Genomic DNA, 23136 nt, shown 5'->3' on the forward strand with positions numbered 1-23136 from the left:
GCTTTTGTGGTGTCAATACTGGCTATTTCATGTAGAGCATTTTGCAGGGATTATTGAGGTGATTGTAAAGCCAAAATAATTCAAATACCTTAAAGGTCAATTTGATGCCAAGGGTATTTCTTATGCTTAAATCTAACCATCACTCGCGTTATTTAAACTTAAATCAAGAACATCAATAATTAAAGATTATGAATCTGTCTTACTGTATCCTTCCTGGAAAGACAAGACAGGGATTCTTTTAATTTAAATGGACTTATAATTGTGATTTTTTTTTTCCCCCCTCTCTCTCTTTTTCCAATAGCGGCTCTGATTCGAGGGAATCGTAAAAACTGTGCTCAATTTTCTGGATCTCTTGATTGGTTGATCAGCAGATTAGAAAGACTGGAAGCCTCTTCTGGTATGCTTTTTAATATTTTAACTTCCTTATTTGACCAGTTTTTCATTCTTTAAAATTGGCAATATGCTTGTTCATTCCAGTTATCATGAATTTCTTCCTATGATGGTGTAAATTATATTTAAAGTGAGATCTGTATTTGTAACATTTTTACATATTGAATTCAGTTGTATTTCTACCTTAAGTTCTGGCAGTTTTTCCTTTTCCTTGGTCAATTGGTTGTAATGTTATCTTTTAATTCAGGCAAACAAACCATTTGGTGAAACAGTTGTTCTGAAGTTTCTGTTGTAATTCTCTCTAATTCTAGAACCTTCCCTTCCCTTTGAAGTCTGCATGTTTTTCAGGATTGGCGTCAAACGAAATATAATTATATCCATATGGAATGGATATAATTTGTCTCTTCTTGAAGGACTGTAGTGGTAATGTAGGGAAGTTCATGTATTCTACTTGAGTATGTGTAATAGATGGGTCTTCAGAAAATACTTGTATGTTTGCATGTAACAGTGTTACCTCCTTAATACATACACATTCCCTTTTTAATCACCTCTCTCATTCCTGAGGTCTGAACTTCTGTTTGAAGTTAACGAGAAGGAGCACGCCTGAAACACAGTCATTATTTGAGAATCTGGGAATTCTGTCTCACTTTAGACACAAATTCTTTAAGCTAGCTTAATTATTTTCTTTATCATTACCTAATGTCTTATCTTCCTCCTGAACCACTGTTAACCCCTTAGTGTCTATGAGATGCAATTAGTCTCTGTGGTGCTCAAAGTGAAAGTAAATGAAGTTATGGTCAGCTGTACTGTACTTCTCACTGAAATGGTGATCCTGGATTCTGTTTTCTTGGAAGCAATCTGTTCTCCATAAACCTACTCTGTCAACCAAATACATTGTATTTTTATGTTTCCAATGGATTTTTAAAAAAAATATTGCAACTAAACTTGATCAAAGCAACTCTTTGGACTGTATGGGAAAAATACACTTTTTGAGCAGAATAAGAAATAAGTAGTGTGAAGACTGCACATTAGGTGAATGTAAATAATATCTTAAGAATTTTTTTTGTAATATATGATTCCTATTGGCATTGACAGCTTGCTACTGTGTACCTCTTCACTGTCTTAAATGCAGTTATTAACATGATTGTAGTCTATAACAGGACGTTAAAGGTGGTTATCTGGATTACCACATTTGGCATGTGCTTATTTAAAAAAAATAGTCTTCAATACTTATTAGAATAATTATTTTGTGGCTTTAAACAATACTACTCTATTTTTGTTAAAAGTATGTGTTTGAAACATGCCACTGTAGTTTGATTTTGTAAACAGATGGTAGTCAAATCTCATTGCATTAAAGATCCTCTGCTAAGTGTATCTCGAAGTTACTGAAGAGATACTAAGACTATATTTCTTCAATTAAGTGTTGATTTCATGGGTGATACTTGAGTCTCTTGCCCCATCTTACTGATATACATACAAACTTTTGTTTTTTTCTTACATGAAGATTTAATTACTGTTCTTTTCGTCATGAATATATGCCAAAATTATGTCATCTAGGCATCTGAACAGTAGACAGTAATCAAACTTGGACCCAGCAGCTAAGAAATGAGATTCAAATAGAGTGATTAGTTCTGGACTCTTAAGAATGGTTTTTGACTCTTTTCAAGCATGCTTTTCATGATGGTGATTACATAAAGATCAAAAAACAAAGTAATACTATTCGTAAGAAATGTCATTGCAGCCTAAATCCCCCCACCCTTGTTTTTCAACATTAGTAAAAGTATTTATTGGAATAAAAAAAACACGCGTAGTGTGAGATCAGTGTTCTAAATTTTATTCTTACCAATGTAATGCTTCTTGGAGTTCTACAGGTTACAGCAGTAACTGAAAACATAGATCTGATGTGATGAGATCTCTTAATATTTGATTTGCCAATTAAGTGAATCGTAGGACCGGAGAATAAAGAAATTATGAAAAAGGTGAAATAAGAAAAATGTTAACAGCTCCTTCCTTCTCACATGCACTAGACAGAAAAGTTAAACAACAAGCAGGAGCTCAAAGTCTAAATTAAGCTCTTACACCTGATAAGGCATTTGCCTTGCAAATTATTCCTCCCTGTAACTAAAAGTGAAGAGGGAAATATAGAAATAAAAATAATACAAATTGGAGAAGTTGTACATGTAATGCTCAGTAATGTTAACATATGAAATAACAACACAGTAAAAGCAATTTTGGTTTGAAACATTTCACCTTTTTATATAGGTCACTAGCGTAATCTAGAACCATATTTTTTTTGCCATTATACAAATCTTAAGTTACGCTACTAGGAGAAACCACTAAATGTTTTTAAGAAATGTATTTGGAATATACCTTCTAGCATAGAATTTGAGAAAATTCTATGTTTTAAGTCAATAATGAGTAAAAAATAGTCCTGTGGAGAGAAGAATTGTAAGCAACCAAGAAGCTAAAGACAATTTTGTAATGCTTGAGCTACCACAGGCAATCTCAATTTTAATAGTTTGTTTCATTTTTTTTAATGAATGTTAATGTCAATATACTTCTAATTTATATTTTTTCTTTGTAATTTGTATATAAGAACATCGCAGTATAAATATTTGTGATTTGATTTTTCCTGTATAATTTGTATTAATCCTCAATGCTCAGAATTGTAGTCCAACCAATTTAATAGAACTCCGTGTATTAAATGTAATAATAGTTTTACTGTAATACCAGATAGAGACTTGTCTTAACCTGTCTCTCTTTTATTGCCTGGTTCTACCTACTGTAATCGATATCCCTTGTCTGATATTCTTTGATCCTCTGTTTCTGGTTCATGTTTATCTTTTCACAGTAAGTGTAGGAATCAAGGTGGGTTTCAGGAGCTAATTATTAATAGCACATGGAATGTATTCTGAATCCACTGCAGGAAGAGCAACAGATTTGAAAAATATTCAATGTGTAGCAATTGCTGAGTTTTAAATTTTTGTTACCTGTTTTTTCATCTCTCTGTAGTTCATGCATGCTTTGCTTTGTTATTACTATTAATATGTATAATTTCCCTTCCACTCCCCTCTTCTGTTCTCTGCTCTCACCCAGCTGGAGCCATTTCAGAGTTACAGACTAAGAAATGTTTTCCAGTTGCAGTTGTGACTGTTTTGTGTTATATATAATATTTGTTACTGTTTTGTTGGAAGATGGCCTCTTGAGAGTCTTTCAAGCCTTATTTTCTGTAATTATGCTACATTAAGTTCAAAAGGCAGGAAGGTTTGTAGTCAGACCAATGGGCAGGATAGTTACAACAACAGTGAGAACAATGTTAACATACCTTTCCGGTTACATATTTGTAGTTTATTCCCATCATATTGTTGTTTTAGTGATGTGTGTTTTTTCATGAACTGGAAGGAACATAATAATCTTCCTTTCAATAATAATTTTTCATTGATTATAGATTTGTTCTCAGGAATTAAAATTTCCTTTCCCATCTTGTTCTTCCCACTCCTGAATCATACTTCTGCCATAGGTAGATGTGTCCTTGGATTCATTGACATCTTAAGGAAGGAATGCCAGGAAGAGATGACGTCCCCCATTGTAAAAATTCTTTGGTTTATACTAGACTGCTAGACATTTGAAAAGAAACGTCACAAGCACAATAAGGTTGTTCTTAGCAGCCTTTTACTGTGGCATTAATATGTGAGAAATACCCTGCTATCGCTGAGTATCGTAAGTAAAAACTGGAGTTGTCTCAGCTGCAGATCACCATTTGGCATATATTATCAAATTTCTTACCTCAAGTAGTCTTGAAAAGATCAGCAGTAGCCATGAGAACAGATGTGTCCTATAGTAAACAAGGTGAATAAGGTGTTTGTGTTCCCCTCAGCTTTGTCATTAAACATTCACATGCATTTTGTTTATTTGCCGTAAATCTGTTCCTGAGATGAACTGACTAACAGCATGGGAAAATATTGTCAAGTGTCAGTGCCAAGGGTGAACTGCATGGCGTTCACTAGCTGATTGGCAAGATCTGCAGTGGGTAATTGCAGTTGCAAAGAGCAGCTATACACTGATGCTTCTCCTCTTGGAAGTTTTTTCCTTTGGCAACTCTTGGGGCAAGCAGAGGGTTTAGAAGTCAGTTATTCTTCTCTGGTGGTGGAGGCTGGTACAGAGACTTTGAGGCATTTGCACGTGTAAGCCCCTCTACTCAGCAATGTTTTATAGAAGTATTTTTGCAGCATTTTGTTTCATGTTTTTGTTGCAGAACTCCAGAAATGCTGTCTTTATGCTCTGAATCCTTCAGCTGCTCAAGATAGAAGGCAACAGGAGCATACGAGACTAAATCTGTATCACTACTTTAGTTATCAGCTGGTGTTATAGACAGTTAGCTGCTCATAGCACTGGTGTCTAGTTAGATATTTGCTGATTATCCTATCACTGTAGCTAGTATATTAGCTGTAGAGATCCTAACCAAATTCAGATGTCATAACTGAATGTTCATGTTGGTTTACATTATTGTTAGGGAAACCTGCTTTGCAGATGCTGTGATCTTCTTGCTTTCATGAACATTTGAGTAACAGAGAATTTAAACTGAAAGAAGCATTTAAAAAATGGCAAAATTACAGGCTAGATCTTTCTTCCACTACAGTCCACCTTTGGTGTGAGAGCACTCATCTAAGGAGAATGTTCTCACAATTATGCAGTTGCATGGGATTTGACTGCAACCTTCTTAATTTCAATGTATTTCCCAGTAGTTCATAGTGAAGTTATTTCCTAAGAGACCTAATTTTACATCTGAAACGCTCAGGGCTAGGATTTTCAGAAGTAATTCAAAACTTTGTGCTCAACTTTTGGAGGTTCAATATGAAATTAGTTACAACAGCTCTAAAAATGCTGTGTTACATAGTTTCTGTTATGTATGTATTTTTAAAAATTAATCTCAAAGTAAAAATAAGGTTTGAAAATTAAAACCTACATGTTTATGTTTATGATGATATAGTAAGGTATGAGATGAATTCCGTAAACTGCAAAGTAATCTGACATTGTAATCATAGGGCATAATGAACCTCATGACATGCTGCAAAAATTCTGAAGGTACTAATATTTGCAATGCTCGTTTGTCCTGAGTTTTATTCTGTGAACTAGGCTACTTGAACTCCTTCCCCTGTGTTGTGGTAACATAACTTCCGTGTTGCCTCCAAAACTGATTTTATAATTAAGACTTTTTCTGGGTTTGAGGGAGTCAGTTATACAAGATACTAATTATGCTGTCCTTTAGTTATCTTGAGAGGCACAGTAGGTTTAGCTTTTAGTATGTAAATGTGCTCTTGTGAGTTTATGTGGCAACCTTGCTTGCCAGATTTTAAGCTTTATATGGCTTGATTGGGGTGAGGATATTCACTGTTTTAATTTACAGTGGTAGATCTACAACAGGGAGAAATACTGGATTATATGACACCTTTTAAATAGGAATACCTGGATGCATATATTCACCTAAAATAATTAATTCATTTTCTAAGGTAGAGTGTTTGTGAGGAAGAAACATCACGCTCTGTCAATCACACCAAAATTAAGTTCGCCTTCAACACTGAAGTTGTTAGCTACATCTCCTGCAGGTGTTTTCTTGAATGTTTTGGGATAAAAATTTGATGCTATAAACTATTATGAATAAAATTCCTATTTTCACTTTTTTCTTATCCTTGAACTAAAAATGTCAGGAAAACAGAATAAAGGAATTAAACATATAAACAGCAATTGTGAGTTGATTGTACAAATTAGATTAGAAATTAATTCAGTTCCTGATCTTCACTGAACCAAAAGAAAGAAAGAAAATGAAGATTTGTCCAAGTATAAATGTGTCTGAGAGTAGACCGTGTTAAAAGTGAGGTATCACAGGAGCTGAATGAATAATGCAATGCAAATGCTTCAGTTGTCTCTTCAATGCATAAATTAAGATTAGATTAGTTTTTTGCTCTGAAATATATTCCAGATGGGATTAACTAGTCCTCCTAAAATTTTAAAGGCATTAAAACATAGGTAATGAAAAATAGAATAGGGCAAGTTAGTAATCTAATATCCTTCAAGTGAAGATTTTTGGAACCAGATAATATCAGTTTTTGAGTTGTGTGTTTTGTTTGTTTTTTTTTTTAAGGGCATGCATTTTATTCTAGTATTCTACAGTATAACATTAGAGGAGTCAACATGTTGTCCTGAAAATATATGCTTCCTTTCATCTGTTAGTCATTAAGAAAGAATTTCACTCATCTTTATGATAAACTCTGCATATCATACTGTTCGTGATATTTGTATTAAATTTGAATACTTCCTGCTTTACTGCCTTGAGCAACTCCAATGAAATTGGAACAGGTCCAGTTGTCTTTAATGTAGACAATCTAGAAGTGGATCAGTCCAAACAGACATTGAACATTCATATGCGATTTTTTTTCTGAAATAGAGGGAATTTGCCCTTAGAACAAAATGTGTTTAATAATTAGCATTCAGATGCTGCAGTAATTGAAGAAGTTGCTGTGGCAGCTGGGTCTAATTGATAACATTCATTTATTATTGAATGTTTACATCTTCAAAGTATTTTTACTTTCGTTATTGAAAAGGTTAAGACTAGAAAATTAACACTGTGTACTATTTTAAGACAAAATTAAGATTATGAATCTATCTACACACATCTGAAAATTCCAAGGTTATGTTTACCACACTTACATTATGTGGTATCGTTTCATATTGGATTACTGTTTATATTGTTAAAACTGTATTTCAGTGCTACAATGAGAGGTGGCAAATTTTAAATGAACAAGTTTTGAATGTAGCAATTTCCCTTCATTCCCAGATCTCTGTGGCACACAATAAAATTGTTGATCTTGTTACAGGTTACCCCTCTAGATGGAGGATCCTTTTGTAAGATATTTCTTACCTACCTAGGTACTTTTACCATGTTCAAGTGACCCTTGCCTCTCTAGTTGGCAGGCAGGGTGGATTGTGCTCCTGCTATGTTGCTACAGGGCATCTACTCCTTTAGCTTGTTCTCATGACTCTTAGATTTTTATCCTTCTTATCAATATTGTTACTGTCAATATTGGAAGTGTACATCTATTGCAGCCCAGATCATACCACTGCCAAATTCAGGTTTAATATGTTCTCTTATTTGTAGTTGAGAGTTTCTGCTTATACCTTCGGGGCTACAGAATCACTTTTGGAGTTCATGTCTAGCTCATTATATTGTGGTTGTGACTTTTTTTGGAGCCACTGCACAGAACAGGAAAATTGGCTACAATATCTGTACAGAGTCACCTGCATTTTCTATTTACATATGTATGACTCCTTTTCAAACATACTAAAACACAAGCTTTGTTTGAAACCTGTTTACCAGATAAATCAAATTGTCACTGTATCTGTTGCCTTCCACCTTTTACTACATTTCAGTCCTTGAGTAAACTGTACACTGTATTAGTGATGACAGCGTATCTTCCTCCAGATCTCTGGAAAAAACATTAAATAGTATTGGGATAAAAGGTGATGGTGCTGTAGGTTGTCTGAGATTAAAACGAGAGATCTGAATGAAGTCAGATGACTGCAGCCATGACTGAAGTCACTGGGAATTCCAATCCTCATTTTAATTCAGATTTTCCTGGGAAATAAAAAATAAAACTACCTTTCAAATAACAAGTAATTTAAAAGTAACCATTGTCTCTTCTGGCAGAGTAACTTGGTCTTAACAAGGATGGGAATGTAAAATCTAAGTTTAAAGAAAAGATTTAAAAATCTTTGTTGACATATGACTGTTCGCAACATCCTTCATATATTTTTATGCCTCTGTAAGAAGTCTGCACAGCCCAATTTCTGTCCTTTGTCAGATAATTTTTTTGTTGGTTTTTCTTTATGAGGAGCTCTACAGTTTCTTTGGTTGTGTTGGTCTTTTTACTTTTGTTTTTAATAGAGCTATACCTTGATCCATATGAAAGTATGCATAATACAAGTCGGTTTGAAATCAACAACGAAAAAAAAAGAATTCATGAACTGAAGGTATTTTAGTCTTTGCTGGTGCATAACAATGGAACATGTCCTAAGTCTACGAATGCATGTCTTTGCATAGGTAGCTTGTTTCTATAATAAGTTGCTAATGGTGTTTAATACTCCTTTCCTCAGTAAGATACTTGGGAAATTCTCCAGATGGGATTTTCTGCTGAAAAGACAATAGATTGGACTTGGAATTCCTGGCCATTTATATTCCTCATAAATAATGGGTTTAATACCAGTCTGTAATTGTTTCATAGTTATTAGTTATTTCATTACATTTCATTATTCACTGCAGAAGCATGCATTTCATACTTAGCAGAAAGAGATATATTGGTTCCGACATTTTTTTTTATACTCATTACTTTAAATTCTGTTCCGAGTTTCTGGTTTTCAGCTTTTCTTTTCATTTTTGCTTGGTTGTCTCTAAAATGCTTGCTCAATTAACTTTTAATTTTTATTTTTGGTTTGTGAAAGGCTTTATGATCAGTTAGTTATAATGTTCCAGACTATATTGTATTGTTACTCAGAATTATTTAAAAAAACAAAAGGGGACATGTGTGTGTGTAAAAATTCCCCTGATAAATCAAAATACATATTCTTTTTCCTTAAATTTGCATTTCTAATTTTTTTTATTGTTTACAAATTGAAAAGCTTGGTTTTATGTTTACAAATTCAGAAAACCTTGGATGCATACTGAGGAGAGTTATGTGGATGAACCACAATCTTCAAATTCTTAAATATTACCTACCATTTATTTATAATATACATTTTTTTCAGTGGTTTATTCAAAACCAGTGGAAATCTAACAGAAAAGCACTTGCTCCCCTCTGTAAGCTTTAGATCCAATCTGGAACGTTAAGGTGAGAGGGAGGCAGCTGATCAGCGTAAAGACTGTTTCAAATCTAGTATTTCTGTATCATAGAATCAGAGAACCATTTAGGTTTGAAAAGACCTTTAAGATCATCGAGTCCAACCATTAACCTAACACTGCCAAGTCCACCACTACACCATGTCCTTAAGCGCCACATCTACACGTCTTTTAAATACCGCCAGGGATGGTGACTCCACCACTTCCCTGGGCAGCCTGTTCCAATGAAATCTGTGTTCAGTTCGTAGCTGTTTGGAACTCTTTCTTAGCTGACCCTAGTCTTACTCAACTGTAGCGGCTGATGATCTCTTCCTCACTAGGATCAAAGAAATACCAGAGTACTCTGCTGAGACAGCATTTTTGTCTGATGAATTTTTTTTCCCCACACCAGGGGGAGTTTATATTGCTACATTTTTCTTTCAGTAAAAAAGACCGTGGCAAAGAACAGAATCATGCTATGGATCTTGCTTTGCAAGGGTTAAGCTGAGTGTTTGGAGCCATGCCTTGAATACAGGGATGAAGACAGAATGATGAGAGATGTACAGGGCAAATAGGAATTGCATATCTCTCGGTTTAAGACTGCTTCTCAGCTTTCCCTCAGTGCTCTGACTTTTCTCATTGTGGCAACACTGTAGCAACTGACAATGATGAATCACATGCATAGTATTTGTCTTTGCCAAATGTGGAAGATCCCAAAGCAAGTGGTGACTTGATCCAGTACACATGGGAGCCTGTTTTACTGCCCCATTGCAGGGAACCATTTTAAGGCTAATGATTCTTGATGGCAATGACTGCTGCTTTGTTGGGATTGGAATTGTATTTAATTGAGGGGCCACTGGAGATTTAGTGGTTCTTTACTTCCTTGCACATCTTAGTTTCATGCTAGTTTCTATTTGTTTGCTCTTTTAAGAACATCACTGTGGCTCCCAGCATAGCTGTTACATACACAAAGAAAATTATACACAGTGGGCCGGTAGACTGGGAATTTACCTCTGCTTTCTAATTCAGAGGTATATGATTCCTTTAGTAGTTCATATGGTTTTCTAAGGGAAGAAATGGAAAACTGTAAATATGGAGAGCATGTTTTACATATATAATATGGATGTAGTGTGAAGTTGTTTACTTTCAGTCTCTTTTGGAGACACTGAAAACCAATATTTTACCCAGTTTGTTTGAATTTGTGTTGATCATCACATATTTATTATTAAAATTTCAAATTAATTTACAGGCTTTTTCCTGTCCTTTCTGATTTTTACTACATTCACTTATTTTGGAAAATCTAGAAGTACATCATCAATCCTGTTTTGGTTTTGTTTATCATATACAATGATTTTTGAAACTATTCCATGTTGCTGAGCAATATATTAGGAAGTATTATATGCAGTTATGATTTTATATGCACTTTGAATGAATAATTTTTCTTTTTTTTTCCCAGGAATTCTAGAGGTTTTACACTGTGTGTTGGTGGAAAGCCCAGAAGCTTTAAACATTATTAAGGAAGGACATATTAAATCAATCATCTGTCTTTTGGACAAACATGGAAGAAACCATAAGGTAGGCAAAGAAGAGACAAGTATACTTAGATGAACACTTGTGTACAAAGCAAGCACGTTGTTCTGTGTAGAAGTTAGATTTCAAATACATTAATACTGTATTCATAATTAGGAATGAAACTTTTCCTAAACGGCATATGAGCAGTTTGAAGAAGCAAAGGGGAACGTTATCTTCTTTTTGATGAAAACATTGATACACACTAAATCTCAAGGGAAGCAGGAAGAATATGTCTTACTACTGTTAGGATAATTTCAGAATTGTTGTAAAATAAAACTACTATGTTGGATGAATTACATAAGCTTACATGTCTTCCAGTAACAAGGTATATAGCATTATATTGCCTGAAGTAACTCACAGTGATTATGAACTCATTAGCATGAAAAAATATTTAGGATGAAAAGAATCTTTTTTTTTTTTTCAGGTTTTGGATGTTTTGTGTTCTCTCTGTGTTTGTCATGGAGTAGCTGTGCGGTCTAATCAACATCTAATCTGTGATAATCTCCTGCCAGGAAGAGATCTGCTCTTACAGACACGCCTTGTCAACCATGTGAGCAGGTAAAAAGAAAAAGAAAAATCTATATCTATGAACAAAGCAGAATAAAAATTGCGCTTAAAAGAAATAGTCACTACAGAAAACATGGTTTACTGCCAAAACTTTTGTTAAGATATTTTATTCTTACTAGGATTTTAAATACTCTTTGCAATGTTGATTAGAATCAAAACATGGGTCAGAGAGAGCTGCTGCAAGCTAAAGCTGCTCTAAACTGCTTTTAGTCTGTGAAACTGTAGGGCCTCTTCGAAAGATTCTTGTCCAGATCTCTCTGTGCTTTCGAAGTATTGTCAGCCGGTGTCCTGTGCCTTTATGTTTGAGATCTTGTGAGGATTTCCTAATCACCTTTGGCCAAAATCAAGAACTTAGTGCCAAACACCTTCACCAGTTTCTTAAACTAATATTGTTGATTTTGCTTGGGATATTTAGGGAGTGCCCTCACCGTTCCTTCCACGGGCAGAGTTGTAGAAGCTACCTTCCAGCAGACATTAATAACAAGCTAGTAACATCTTAAACTAACAAAGTAATATTTACAAAGTAAATGTTTATCCAGAGTTTGAATTTATGCTAAGGCAGAAGAATCTGGCTTTAAGTGAAGAGTTGTAGGATCTTCCTCTGTCTCAAACTTATGTCTATTTTAAGAAGTCTCAATCACGAAGTGAGAATGAAAGATGAAACATAGAAATAGTACTTATAATTCAGAGTTCATAGGATTTATTAGATGCTGAAAAACATAAAAATTCCACAGCTGTATATTATAAGGAGACCTTTTCAAGTAAAAATAAATTCAAGTCTAAAGGAGAAATGAACTTGACAATTTTATAGCTAATACATTCACTTATGTTTTTCATAACCATATGTGACTTGACTTGCCCCAACGCATCCAATAACACACCAACATATATATAACACGTGGAAAGATGATGTAATAGGAATCATTCCATGTCAGCAATAAATTTGAACAACAGATAAGCTAAAATCACTTGAAAACTTATGTTGTTAATGCATGATGTATGAGTGCTAACTTTGGATCTCATACAGGGAAGGTAGAGCTGCCTTTCCCAAATATGGCTGTAGACAAAGCAAATGTAGTTAATACATATTTTTTTCTCTGCATTAGAAAGTTGTGAATAAGAATGTTCATATTCTTGCAGTTGTAAAGAAAAAAAAAATTTTTTTTTCAAAAGTCAGAAAGACCAATGAAACATTGAAAACATTTAGTGATAGACTGAGACTTGCATACATCACACCAAAAAGAATTGGCAAAGGAACTTTCTAAGATATTGCTGTTTAACATACTTTTCCAGGGGATTGGAAAATTCTGTTCACAAACCTCTATTTAAAAAGAGTAAGTTGGATGATTAAGTTGATTAAATTGTGGAATTTGGACAAAGGCATACTAAAGCTGATACTGTGTTAGGCAGAAAAGATTCAATTGGTGATCTTACCAATAATGTACAAATGATTTGATTTTTCTGGAATATAGCTTTTGTCAAACAGGTTTTGTTTATATTTTTAAGGAGATTAAATGTTTGACTTGTAACAAAGTGAAGAGTATCTATACTTAAACTTTTGGCAAAAGACACCCCATATACTTCTAGAAGGAAAGTGTTTTAGTCTTATGTGATAAAACAAGTTATTTTATAAGCAGTCAGATCAGTAAAGTCTGCTGTTAACTTGTATTTAACAGCCCGTATCAACCCTTCTTCCTCACCCTGCATTCCCTACACCAGAAGGCATACTGTGAGCTGGGGCTGGCTTAGAGGTACATTTTTGTTAATTAGGCAGCTTGTATGTAGAAAGAAAATATTTATAGAAGTGTTAACCCAATCCAGTGGAGGGGTTTGAAAACCAGACACATTCAGCCTAGAACTCTAAAAGATTTTTTGTAATATGGATAACCAACCACTGAGGAAATATACCTAGCATTTATTTTGGATACTTCTGTACTCTACAGCTTTAATTCAAGATTGGATGGCTTTCTTAATACAAAGCTGACACAGTAATGATTGTCTGGAGACAGATTTTTTGGTATGAGATTCTAGATTCAGTATTATCCCAAAAATCAGATTAGAAAAGCATAGTTTTCTTTCCTTTTTTTCCCTCATGACCTTTAGATGTGTGACTCTACGTATTGCTATTTAACTAGATGTTGAATAAGCACAGTAATAGTTTTGCCTTTCAAGTATGCTGGTGAAGTACTTTGAAATCATCAGCAGTAGGAACATCAAATTGCTATTAAGGATTGGTACAACCACTGCAAATTACTGAGTTACACAAAACTTGGAATAAGGAAGGAAGACGTACAAGAGAATTTTGAAATAGATTAACACTTTACTTTTGTATCTTTGTAAATGTTATTCTCTTGAATGGATGCAGCTTGCTATGTAAAATTAAACCTGCAGAGTGTACTTACTACATTTCTATTGGTAACTGGTGAAGAGCTGTCATTTTTCTAAGATTTCAAAAAGTTCAAACACAAAAAATATTATTATTGGTATCTGAGGACACTGTTTCAGTTACTGAAACAAACGCTTTTTTACTTTAACATTATAGAGCATTTTTCACCAGACTAAATAAATAAATAAATAAATTTACTTTTATCGTTTTAATCACACAAAACAATAATGAAATTTGAATTTAATGAAAAGTCTGTGGTAGTTCATCATGTTCTTGAGATAAGTTTTTAATAACCACTATTATTCTTTCTGTTTAAGCATGCAACCCAACATCTTCTTGGGGATTAGTGAAGGCTCTGCCCAATACAGGAAATGGTACTATGAACTTATGGTGGACCATCTAGAGCCCTTTGTGACTGCAGAATCAACTCATCTACGAGTGGGCTGGGCTTCAACAGAGGGCTACTCACCATATCCAGGGGGAGGAGCAGAATGGGGAGGAAATGGTGTTGGTGATGACTTGTATTCCTATGGCTTCGATGGTCTGCATCTGTGGTCAGGTATTCTCCTTTTTTTGTTTGGTTGGTTTTTTTGTGGTTGTTGTTGTTTGTTTTTTTTAAATACCAGAACGTTGTTTGCAGTTCCAGTGAATTTGTTTTCAACAGCAGCAAAGTGAATCAGATGATTCAGTTGACACTAGGAATATACAGAAACAGTACCATATATCAGAATATGTTTTAAGTTGACATTACACATTGAAAAAATCATTTTGTACAAAGTAATGCAGATAGAATAATAATTTATGTTTCAGCCTGGGATTTTTTTTTTTCACAGTAACTATAAAGATTTTATTTAAAACGTCAAAGGTGCAAAAAATGAAGTCTGACAACCAGTCGTCTGGATTTGTAATTCCTGTGTGATAGTGTAAGAACAGCCTGAGAGATTTAATTCACAGGACTCTCTCTGTTCTTTTTTTTTCCCTTTTTTTTAAAACAAATTTTTAATATGGGTCTTTAGTTTAGAAGTTTAGAAGTACTTTAGAGGTGAAGAAGATTTTTAAGTATGCTTTTTTGCCATACATTTTAAAACCAGATATTTTTCTGTAGTGATGTTTTATCTACATACATTGAGACTGACTGTTTATTGCAAGACTTGGAGAATCATATTCTTAGCTTGCATATGGTGTGTTTGGTTAGGTATTCATCTTTTAAAATGTTATTGGCCCAGCTTGGATCTATTCATTAATAGTAATTTCTGTATGCAAATTCTAGCGTTAAAGGAAGCTGAACTGAGTATCTAAAGTACTTGTATTTACTGTTGATTCTGCAAATATCTTATTCTCTCTTCAAGCTGGATTAGCTCAGCAAAATCAGAATAATAACAAAGAAAGCTTGTTCTCTTTTTCTTAATATTTTTCCAATAATTTAACTTTTGTGAAAAGGTTCCCAGATATCATTTGGAATGGGTAGTCCTACACATCGACAGTCCTAAATTTCTTGACAATGTTTCTACTGTGGTTTCACCTTGTTGAGGAAAAATTTTTTTCCTTTGATTTTGAGAGATTATTGGGCAGTGATGAACTGTAGAACTGACTGGAAATGGGATTAGGCTCATTGGATTGGCAATACTTGCCACTATGAAGATATGAGCAAGTTTTCTAAAGCTCCTTAGCAGACAAGAGAGATATTTTAGTGAGTCAGCTGTATGTATCATTCAAGGTCTTTTGAAGTTTTGAGGCATTGTGGCTTGGTACTTGGAAAAGAATAGTTTTACATTTCAAAAGACTTTTCCAATCAAAATAGCAATGGATTGTATTATTAAGTAATTAAGTATTAAGTAATTATTAAGTAATGTATCGACTGGAGTGGCATCTTAGGAAAGTAGCTGCCACTTTGCCTCTCATGTATAATGAGAATTACTTTGGAACAATGATGCATAATTAATGGTGTCATTAAAGCTGTGTCATAATTGAGTTTGTCAGATAAAGTATTATTACAGAAGAACCAGAAAATAATGAGCCAACCGAAATAACTTTTGTAGTTAGGGTCCCTTTTAGGGAGGAAACAAAAGATTACTGAAAATCAAAATGATTTTTCTACCCAACGGAAACTTTTTAATCAGAAATGTCACAAAAGAATAAATGAACAATTGTTTTTGGTTCTCAAGTCAATAATCCAGCCCAGTTAAAAAAGTCAGACCACCTTTTTATATGCAATTTTTGTATATTAATCTCTGTTGTGGATGTGGCTGGTAGATTTGAAAAGATTTCTGTCTTCATTGACATTCTCACGTAACACACACCTCTGAAACTTGGAAGGACTTTAAGTAGTTGAATGTTGAAAATCATGGCCTTTCTTCTTCTTCAACAATCCCAGGCTGCATCTTGGTAAGTCTCTGCAATGACATTTTTAAAGTAATCTTCTGAGCATGAAGCATTTACTGCATTAATGAATAGCAACAATAATTTCTACCCTTGAGTTTCTGTTCTGGACCACGTCTTTACCAGAATCACATTTAATTTACATTTGTTTCTTCAGTCCTGCGATTACTTGTCTAATATGGAGAAGTGGAACTCATAAATATTGAAAGCCTGAGGCCAGAAAAGGCACTTAGATCATTTGGTCTGACTATGTGTTCATTGAAGACCAGTACATATTTCTGTTAACAGTCAGCCCTGCATTAATCCCAATAACCTACTTTTGGCTAAATTTTAACGTCTAAAAAGGCATCTAGTCTCACCTAGTCTCATCTAGTCCTCAAGGAGATGAAGTATCCACTCTTCATCGATAGCTCTTTTAGAGTTTAGTTATCCTGCCATTAAATAATTGTCCCTTTCTGTGATTTATTTGAAACTAACTCTCAGCTGTTGTGATGTTTTTCTCTGCTATTCTCTACTGTGCTCTGCGAGTTTTGGGATGTAGAGCTGGTAGAAGGTAGTTTCCTTGCAGGCCATTCCTTACGCTGTGACTGCTACTCTGTTTCTCAGCAGTGTTTCCTATAGATTTCTCGATTTGTCAGGGACCCTTGGGATTGCTCCATGTCACTCCCCTGTCTTTGGTTATGGAACTGACTATTCTTACAGCAACCGAGCTAAGGATATCCTGTCTTGAAAGGGTGTAGGGGAGCAGCAAGAGCATCTGAAAACTTCTTTTTTCCCCCACTATACTGCTGACTGCCGTATCAAGAGGGGCAGATTGCACAAGAGCATCTGTCCTACAGTCTGCAGATTATGTGGCAGTATCAGGAAGTCATTTTCCATACGTAGAGTATGAGAAGTGTTGTTTCTTATTTTTCCTTGGGGGGGTAGTGGTGGTAATGAAAAGTTATCTGCAGAAGAATTATTGAGGGTTTTTTTTTACAATTTTTGCTGCTGTTAAAAACATATGCCATGTTCATCATCTTCTTGGAAATAGAGTGCTTTTAGTTAAGTCCTTCATGTTTACAGAAGTTGGACAGCATAGTTACAAAGTTAGTGCTCTGTTCTTAGTATGCATTATGGTTTATCTCTTGCAGACATTGCATATCTAATTTTTGGAAGACATGTCTAGAGATATTTTCATACAATTGTCATGCTTTTCCATAAATTTTCTGTTGTAGATGGCAATAAATTTCAGAATCAGTCATTTCCTATTTCTGTATTCTATAGGTTATTTCTCTTGGGAAGCAAGTGTGCTTGTGTAAATGTAATTTGATGCAAGAGAGAATAAGCCTTTAGAGTTCATACAAAACTTATTAAAGAAAAATACATACGTTACTGAATATATATGCCTCAAAATTGCTGCTGTCTTTGTATATGCCAGAAAAATGCTGGTTTGTGGTTTGATTATGAAACTGGGTAGTATCGTCTTACACAATTTTGCAAGGGTACCATGGTGTGGCCCTTAATAACAGGAAGTACCTTACTTTTCCTAAATAATTTAAAGTATGATAGTTGTCCTTATCTTGAATAATGAAGCATTCTTTAGTAAAGTGTACTAGGTTTCATATTAGATACTATTGGTTGTTTTTCAATTTGCACTTCTTCTACTGTGAGGAACAAAATTTAGTTTTCTTGGCTTTGATTGTTTATATGGGTATCAGTAATTATTTTCACTTACACTAAATGTAAGTAGTTTAATTATGTTATTTATTATTAAAATCACTTTGTAGATACAATTGTATGCTTCTATTCACTATATTGCAAGCTTAAAATCAGGTCTTGGATGTTATAGGTTAGATACTTGTGTATTAACATGTTTGTTCTCTATTTCTATGTTTTCTTTCTCTTTTTTTAGGCTGCTGTGAAAACCTGTACGATTTTCAGTAGTTTTGCTAAATGTGTCTCCTTTACTTCCATAGGTTGTGTTGCACGAACAGTAAATTCTCCCAACCAACATCTGTTAAGAACTGACGATGTTATTAGCTGCTGTTTGGACCTGAGTGCCCCCAGCATCTCTTTCCGGATAAATGGTCAGCCAGTTCAAGGAATGTTTGAGAATTTCAACATAGATGGCCTCTTCTTCCCAGTTGTCAGCTTCTCTGCAGGAATAAAGTTAGCATCCCGTGTAGTTTTTTTTTTTCCCCAATCTGTTTTTTTTTTCTGTATATGTGAATATGCTGAATACTTACCTGGCTGTCTTTGCTCTCATTTCCCTTTCTGACATCTGCTTCTTTGGCACAGTTCCAATTCTTGGATAGTGAGAGCTACAAAGCAGTCCTGAAGAGATAGTGCATCTGTTGTTTTTCAGCACACCAGTGTGTTTAGGTGGTTTGCAGATAGACCTTAGAAACAGCTTCTTTATCATTTCTTAGCTGACACATTGCTACACATTCACTCCAGGATAGCATTTTACCTATATGGGAAGAAAAAAAATCAGTCTTTTACATTAAAAATATATTTGCCCTAGCTCACCTGTTATGAGCTAGTAACTATTATTTGAAGATGCATTATCTACACTTACCGTAAGAAACGGTGGTGATACACTTTCTTTTCAGCAGGATGAGTTAATATGAATTCAGTCAATCTGTATTCTGGTTGCTGTACTGGTTTTCTATAAAATTCCAAGTCACATTTGAGGTGTCAGACTTCTGTTTCCATGTATTGAATAGTTTGAGACTATAATATTAAAAAAGATTGTGTGATGTTCCAGCGCGGGGACCAACTTTATTTAGCAGGACTGGCAACGGTAAAGGCTGAAAGCTGATTTTTGTTGCAGACAGAGCAATGGTCTGTGAGGGATCATTCAAAGGCTGTGGTGAATACTACAGAAGCTAAGAGCTATCACAGTGGGCATACCAGCCTCTCGTTCCAGATGCAAAATGCACTTCTTTAGACTTTGCCTTGGATAATACGGGCAGTACAAAGTGGTAAAACTATAGACATGCATGCTACAAAATGCAAAACTATAAACCTGCATGCCTTATCTCCGTCATGAGAGAAATTTTTGATAGATATTTTGATATTTGGAGAGTGTTCTGATATAGCATTGACAAAGATCCTATAAAATACTTGGTAAATAGAAAAGAGACAAGAAGATTCTGTTGTAAGGCTAGTTTTTTGGGTGTTTTTTTATTCTTTCTGGATGGCAATGTTCTGGGAAGATTTTTTGGTATTATGTCATTGCTACTTCATGATCACCTCATTCATTGAATTTTTCAGTAACAAAACAAATGGCAAATACACCATTTTGTAATGAATAAAAGAATGCTTTCCCCTGGGTTTCTACTGACATGGCAAGTTTTAGGGAGGAAAATATGGGAGTTTTTTGTATTGTATCCTAAGGATTTAGTGTTCTGTGAGAGAAAAGAACGAACTGTATTCCATGGAGTTTTCAGGCTCATTTCTCAAATGAGAGAGAATGGAGAATTCCTCAATGGAGAGAGTTCAGAGGTGGTTAATTACTCTGGGTTATAATCTCTGCCTTCTGAGACTTGAAAGGCTGCTGCTTCCTTCATAGGTGTGATAGGTAAACTGATTATTCTCTCTCTCTCTCTGTGTGTCTTCTCTTTTGGACTCATGATTTAGAATACTTTTATGGAAGTGGAAATTAACTAAAAGAAAGAATTGTTTACTTTTCCCCATGTTTTTTGCACCTCCTACTTCATAAACTCCACCACTAATTATGTAAAGTTGAACTGTAAACAATGTAAATAAGCTGCAACATTGAAATTTTTTTTTTCCTTTTTTTTTAAAATAGCATTCAATAGTTGTTAGGCTTGCAAACCGATTAGGTTTGACCCTAGAGATTTCTCAGTTATCTAAAGTAACTCTAATGTTTACAGGGTACGTTTCTTGCTTGGAGGTCGCCATGGAGAGTTCAAGTTCCTTCCTCCACCTGGATATGCCCCTTGCTTTGAAGCTGTCCTGCCGAAAGAGAAGCTGAAAGTGGAGCATAGCCGAGAGTACAAGCAGGATCGTAGCTATACAAGAGACCTACTGGGTCCCACTATCTCTCTGTCACAAGCAGCTTTCACTCCAGTTCCTGTAGATACTAGCCAGGTATGGAAACTGAAAGATTGCATTTTCATTTTTAAACACACATATTATAGGCCTATATTATTTCCATTTGATTGAATTTGCAGCTTGTCTCAAACTTGTTTTTTCTTGGTATTTGTTTGGTATGTTTCATTACGAGAAGTTGACAAACGGTGCGTAAAGTCCTGATAGTGCTTACTAGAAATTTCATATAGTTCAGTTCACCAACGCTATAATAAAGAATGTTTTACCCTTAATATTAGAGGAGGCAAAAAAGAATATTTGAACTTCTTGTTCTGTTACTAGACATTTTTATTACCGTTTAATTAAAATCACTGAAGACTTTGTGTTATAATAAGACTTTTAGACTGGTTTAGATGGCTGGCCCAGCTGGCCAATAGGCTATTCCATACCATATGACGTCATGCTCAGCATATAAGGCTGGGTGAAGAAGAAGGAGGGGGGGGCGTTCGGAGTGATGGCGTTTGTCTTCCCAAGTAACCGTTACGCGTGATGGAGCCCTGCTTTCCTGGCGATGGCTGAACACCTGCCTGCCGATAGAAGTAGTGAATGAATTCCTTGTTTTGCTTTGCTTGCGTGCGCGGCTTTTGCTTTCCCTATTAAACTGTCTTTATCTCAGCCCACGAGTTTTCTCACATTTACCCTTCTGATTCTCTCCCCCATCCCACCTGGTGGGGGGGGTGAGCGAGCGGCTGCGTGGTGCTCAGTGGGCGGCTGGGGTTAAACTACGACAACCGGCTTCAACCATAATTCTTTACTGGACTTGCAGGTTACTGAGAATGGCATTTGACTCACTGTGGGCAGTAAATGGCAGGCATTGAAGTTATAGTTTTCATTTTTTTTTTTACATAGTTGCAAAAAGCAGTAATTCTTTGATACCAAAAGAGCTCCATCTTTGATCACAGGTAACAAGAGTTCATTTTACACTTGACCAGAGTTTGAGATGATACAAATTTTTGTACACTATGTGCCATTATGCACTAAATACAGCATTCTACATGTGTCATGTTATTATTGTTCTGTAACACCAACAGGGCAACGTTACCATGATTCACAGCACTGTTGTGCTGGTTTTGGCTGGGATAGAGTTAATTTTCTTCATAGTAGCTAGTATGGGGCTGTGTTTTGGATTTGTGCTGGAAACAGTGTTGATAACACAGGGATGTTTTAGTCGCTGCTGAGCAGTGCTTACACAGAGCCAAGGCATTTTCTATTAAACTGTCTTTATCTCAACCCACGAGTTTTCTCACTTTTATTCTTCCGATTCTCTCCCCCATCCTGCTGCGGGGGGAGTGAGTGAGCGGCTGTGTGGTGCTTAGTTGCTGGCTGGAGTTAAACCATGACAACTGTATATTTGAGGTCTCTGGTTTTTGAGGTAAAGCAGACTTGATTTCAAGTTTTGGAGGTACGGTAATGTGCTGTCATGATTTCACTTGTCACCTGTCATCATCATCTATTTTTTTTTTAATGGGTTTCAGTTCTCAAATGTTAATATTTGTCTGAAGTGTTTTTCACAACATTGCCTTGGTTGTTGAGATTTTTAGCATTTTTTAAACTCAGAAATAGTACTGGTGTGAGTAGTTTCTAGCCAGCTGCCTGGAATGTATTCTGTGCCATTTGGAGGTGTTGGATTTAAAACTGTTTTCACTTGCTGGTCAAACTCTGGAACTTGTAAGTGCATAGGTTAAAGTATTTCTGTTGATCTAAGAATTCTCACTCACTTTAGTCAGTAAGGACTGAATGATAATTTAGGTTTAGTTGGGAGATCTGGTTTATACAAAGTTTGTCTGTTACGAAAGTTTGGATGGCACTGTCAAGCAACTTATTTGTAACAGCCTCATTCTCTCTTCTCTCTTTAGATTGTTTTGCCTCCCCACCTGGAAAGGATTAGAGAAAAATTAGCAGAGAACATCCATGAACTATGGGTTATGAATAAGATTGAACTTGGCTGGCAGTATGGACCAGTATGTACCTTCCAACTTATTTTTCTGTTAATTACGTAGTATTATTCAGCACATTGGTTTCAATGTGCTAATGGGACTGCATTTTTTTCCATCCTTCCAAAATTAGTAAGGTTTTAGACTTTTCCGCCAGAAGCAGGTGGAAATCAACAGCGCGTGTATTTCTGAACCAAAATTCTGGTATTAAAGCTGTTTGGTGCTGAAATTTTCAGCCTGTCTAACTGCCAGCACAGAAAGCACATAGTGGGTTTTTCACCTTCTGTTTGTTCTTGGGGCAACAAATTTAATTGCCTGGTGGAGTAGCCAATAAAAGCAGTTATTCTTGGTTCTCTTCACATGTACTTACTGACATAACTCTTTCAGAAGTCCCAAACTTATTTTTCATGAAAAATAAGTATTGCTTATAGGAAATTCCATTAAATCTGCTTTGCTCCTTCCTTCTTTCCACTTCTTCAGGCTCATGTCTGTATTAGGTGCTCCACATAGCTATTTTCTTATCTCTTTCCCACTTTTCATGGAGTGTGGCAGAAAAAAAATACGTGGCATCTAGCTTTGATACAAAATACAGTCTATTTTGTTAATTAGATCACGTATGCACATATAGAAACATATATGTATTCTATTTTTGTTACTAAAAAGATTTTGGTCTACTGAGGAGTTCAGATTACAGATTTGATGTAACTGGGCATAGGTATTATACTTGTAGCATACAGCAGTACTTAAAAAGATTTGATTAACAAAGAAGATCTCTAGATTTTGTTGTTGTTGTTGCTTTCCCACCAAATCAAACACAAAACCCCAGTTAAATTAATGTGTCGAAACATTTTAATTGTGGTATAATCATACCAGCTGTGAAGCAGTCTGCAGGAACTTTTAGTGTACCATTACTTACCATCGAGAATCTAATCGTACAGTTG

General features: G+C 35.2%; 1 protein-coding gene across 1 annotated transcript in view; it reads left to right on the forward strand.

Annotated features, from left to right (window-relative positions):
- RYR2 (ryanodine receptor 2) overlaps positions 1 to 23136 on the forward strand; it is a 445326-nt gene that overhangs the window by 223786 nt on the left and 198404 nt on the right. Inside the window, exons 15-21 of the mRNA XM_075147916.1 lie at positions 302 to 397; positions 10716 to 10834; positions 11256 to 11389; positions 14102 to 14343; positions 18122 to 18314; positions 20045 to 20261; positions 22118 to 22222. Of these exons, the coding sequence (XP_075004017.1) occupies positions 302 to 397; positions 10716 to 10834; positions 11256 to 11389; positions 14102 to 14343; positions 18122 to 18314; positions 20045 to 20261; positions 22118 to 22222 (1106 nt within the window). The remainder of the gene's footprint in view (positions 1 to 301; positions 398 to 10715; positions 10835 to 11255; positions 11390 to 14101; positions 14344 to 18121; positions 18315 to 20044; positions 20262 to 22117; positions 22223 to 23136) is intronic.

Source organism: Calonectris borealis, chromosome 3 (genome assembly GCF_964195595.1).
Source record: "Calonectris borealis chromosome 3, bCalBor7.hap1.2, whole genome shotgun sequence".
NCBI lineage: Eukaryota > Metazoa > Chordata > Aves > Procellariiformes > Procellariidae > Calonectris > Calonectris borealis.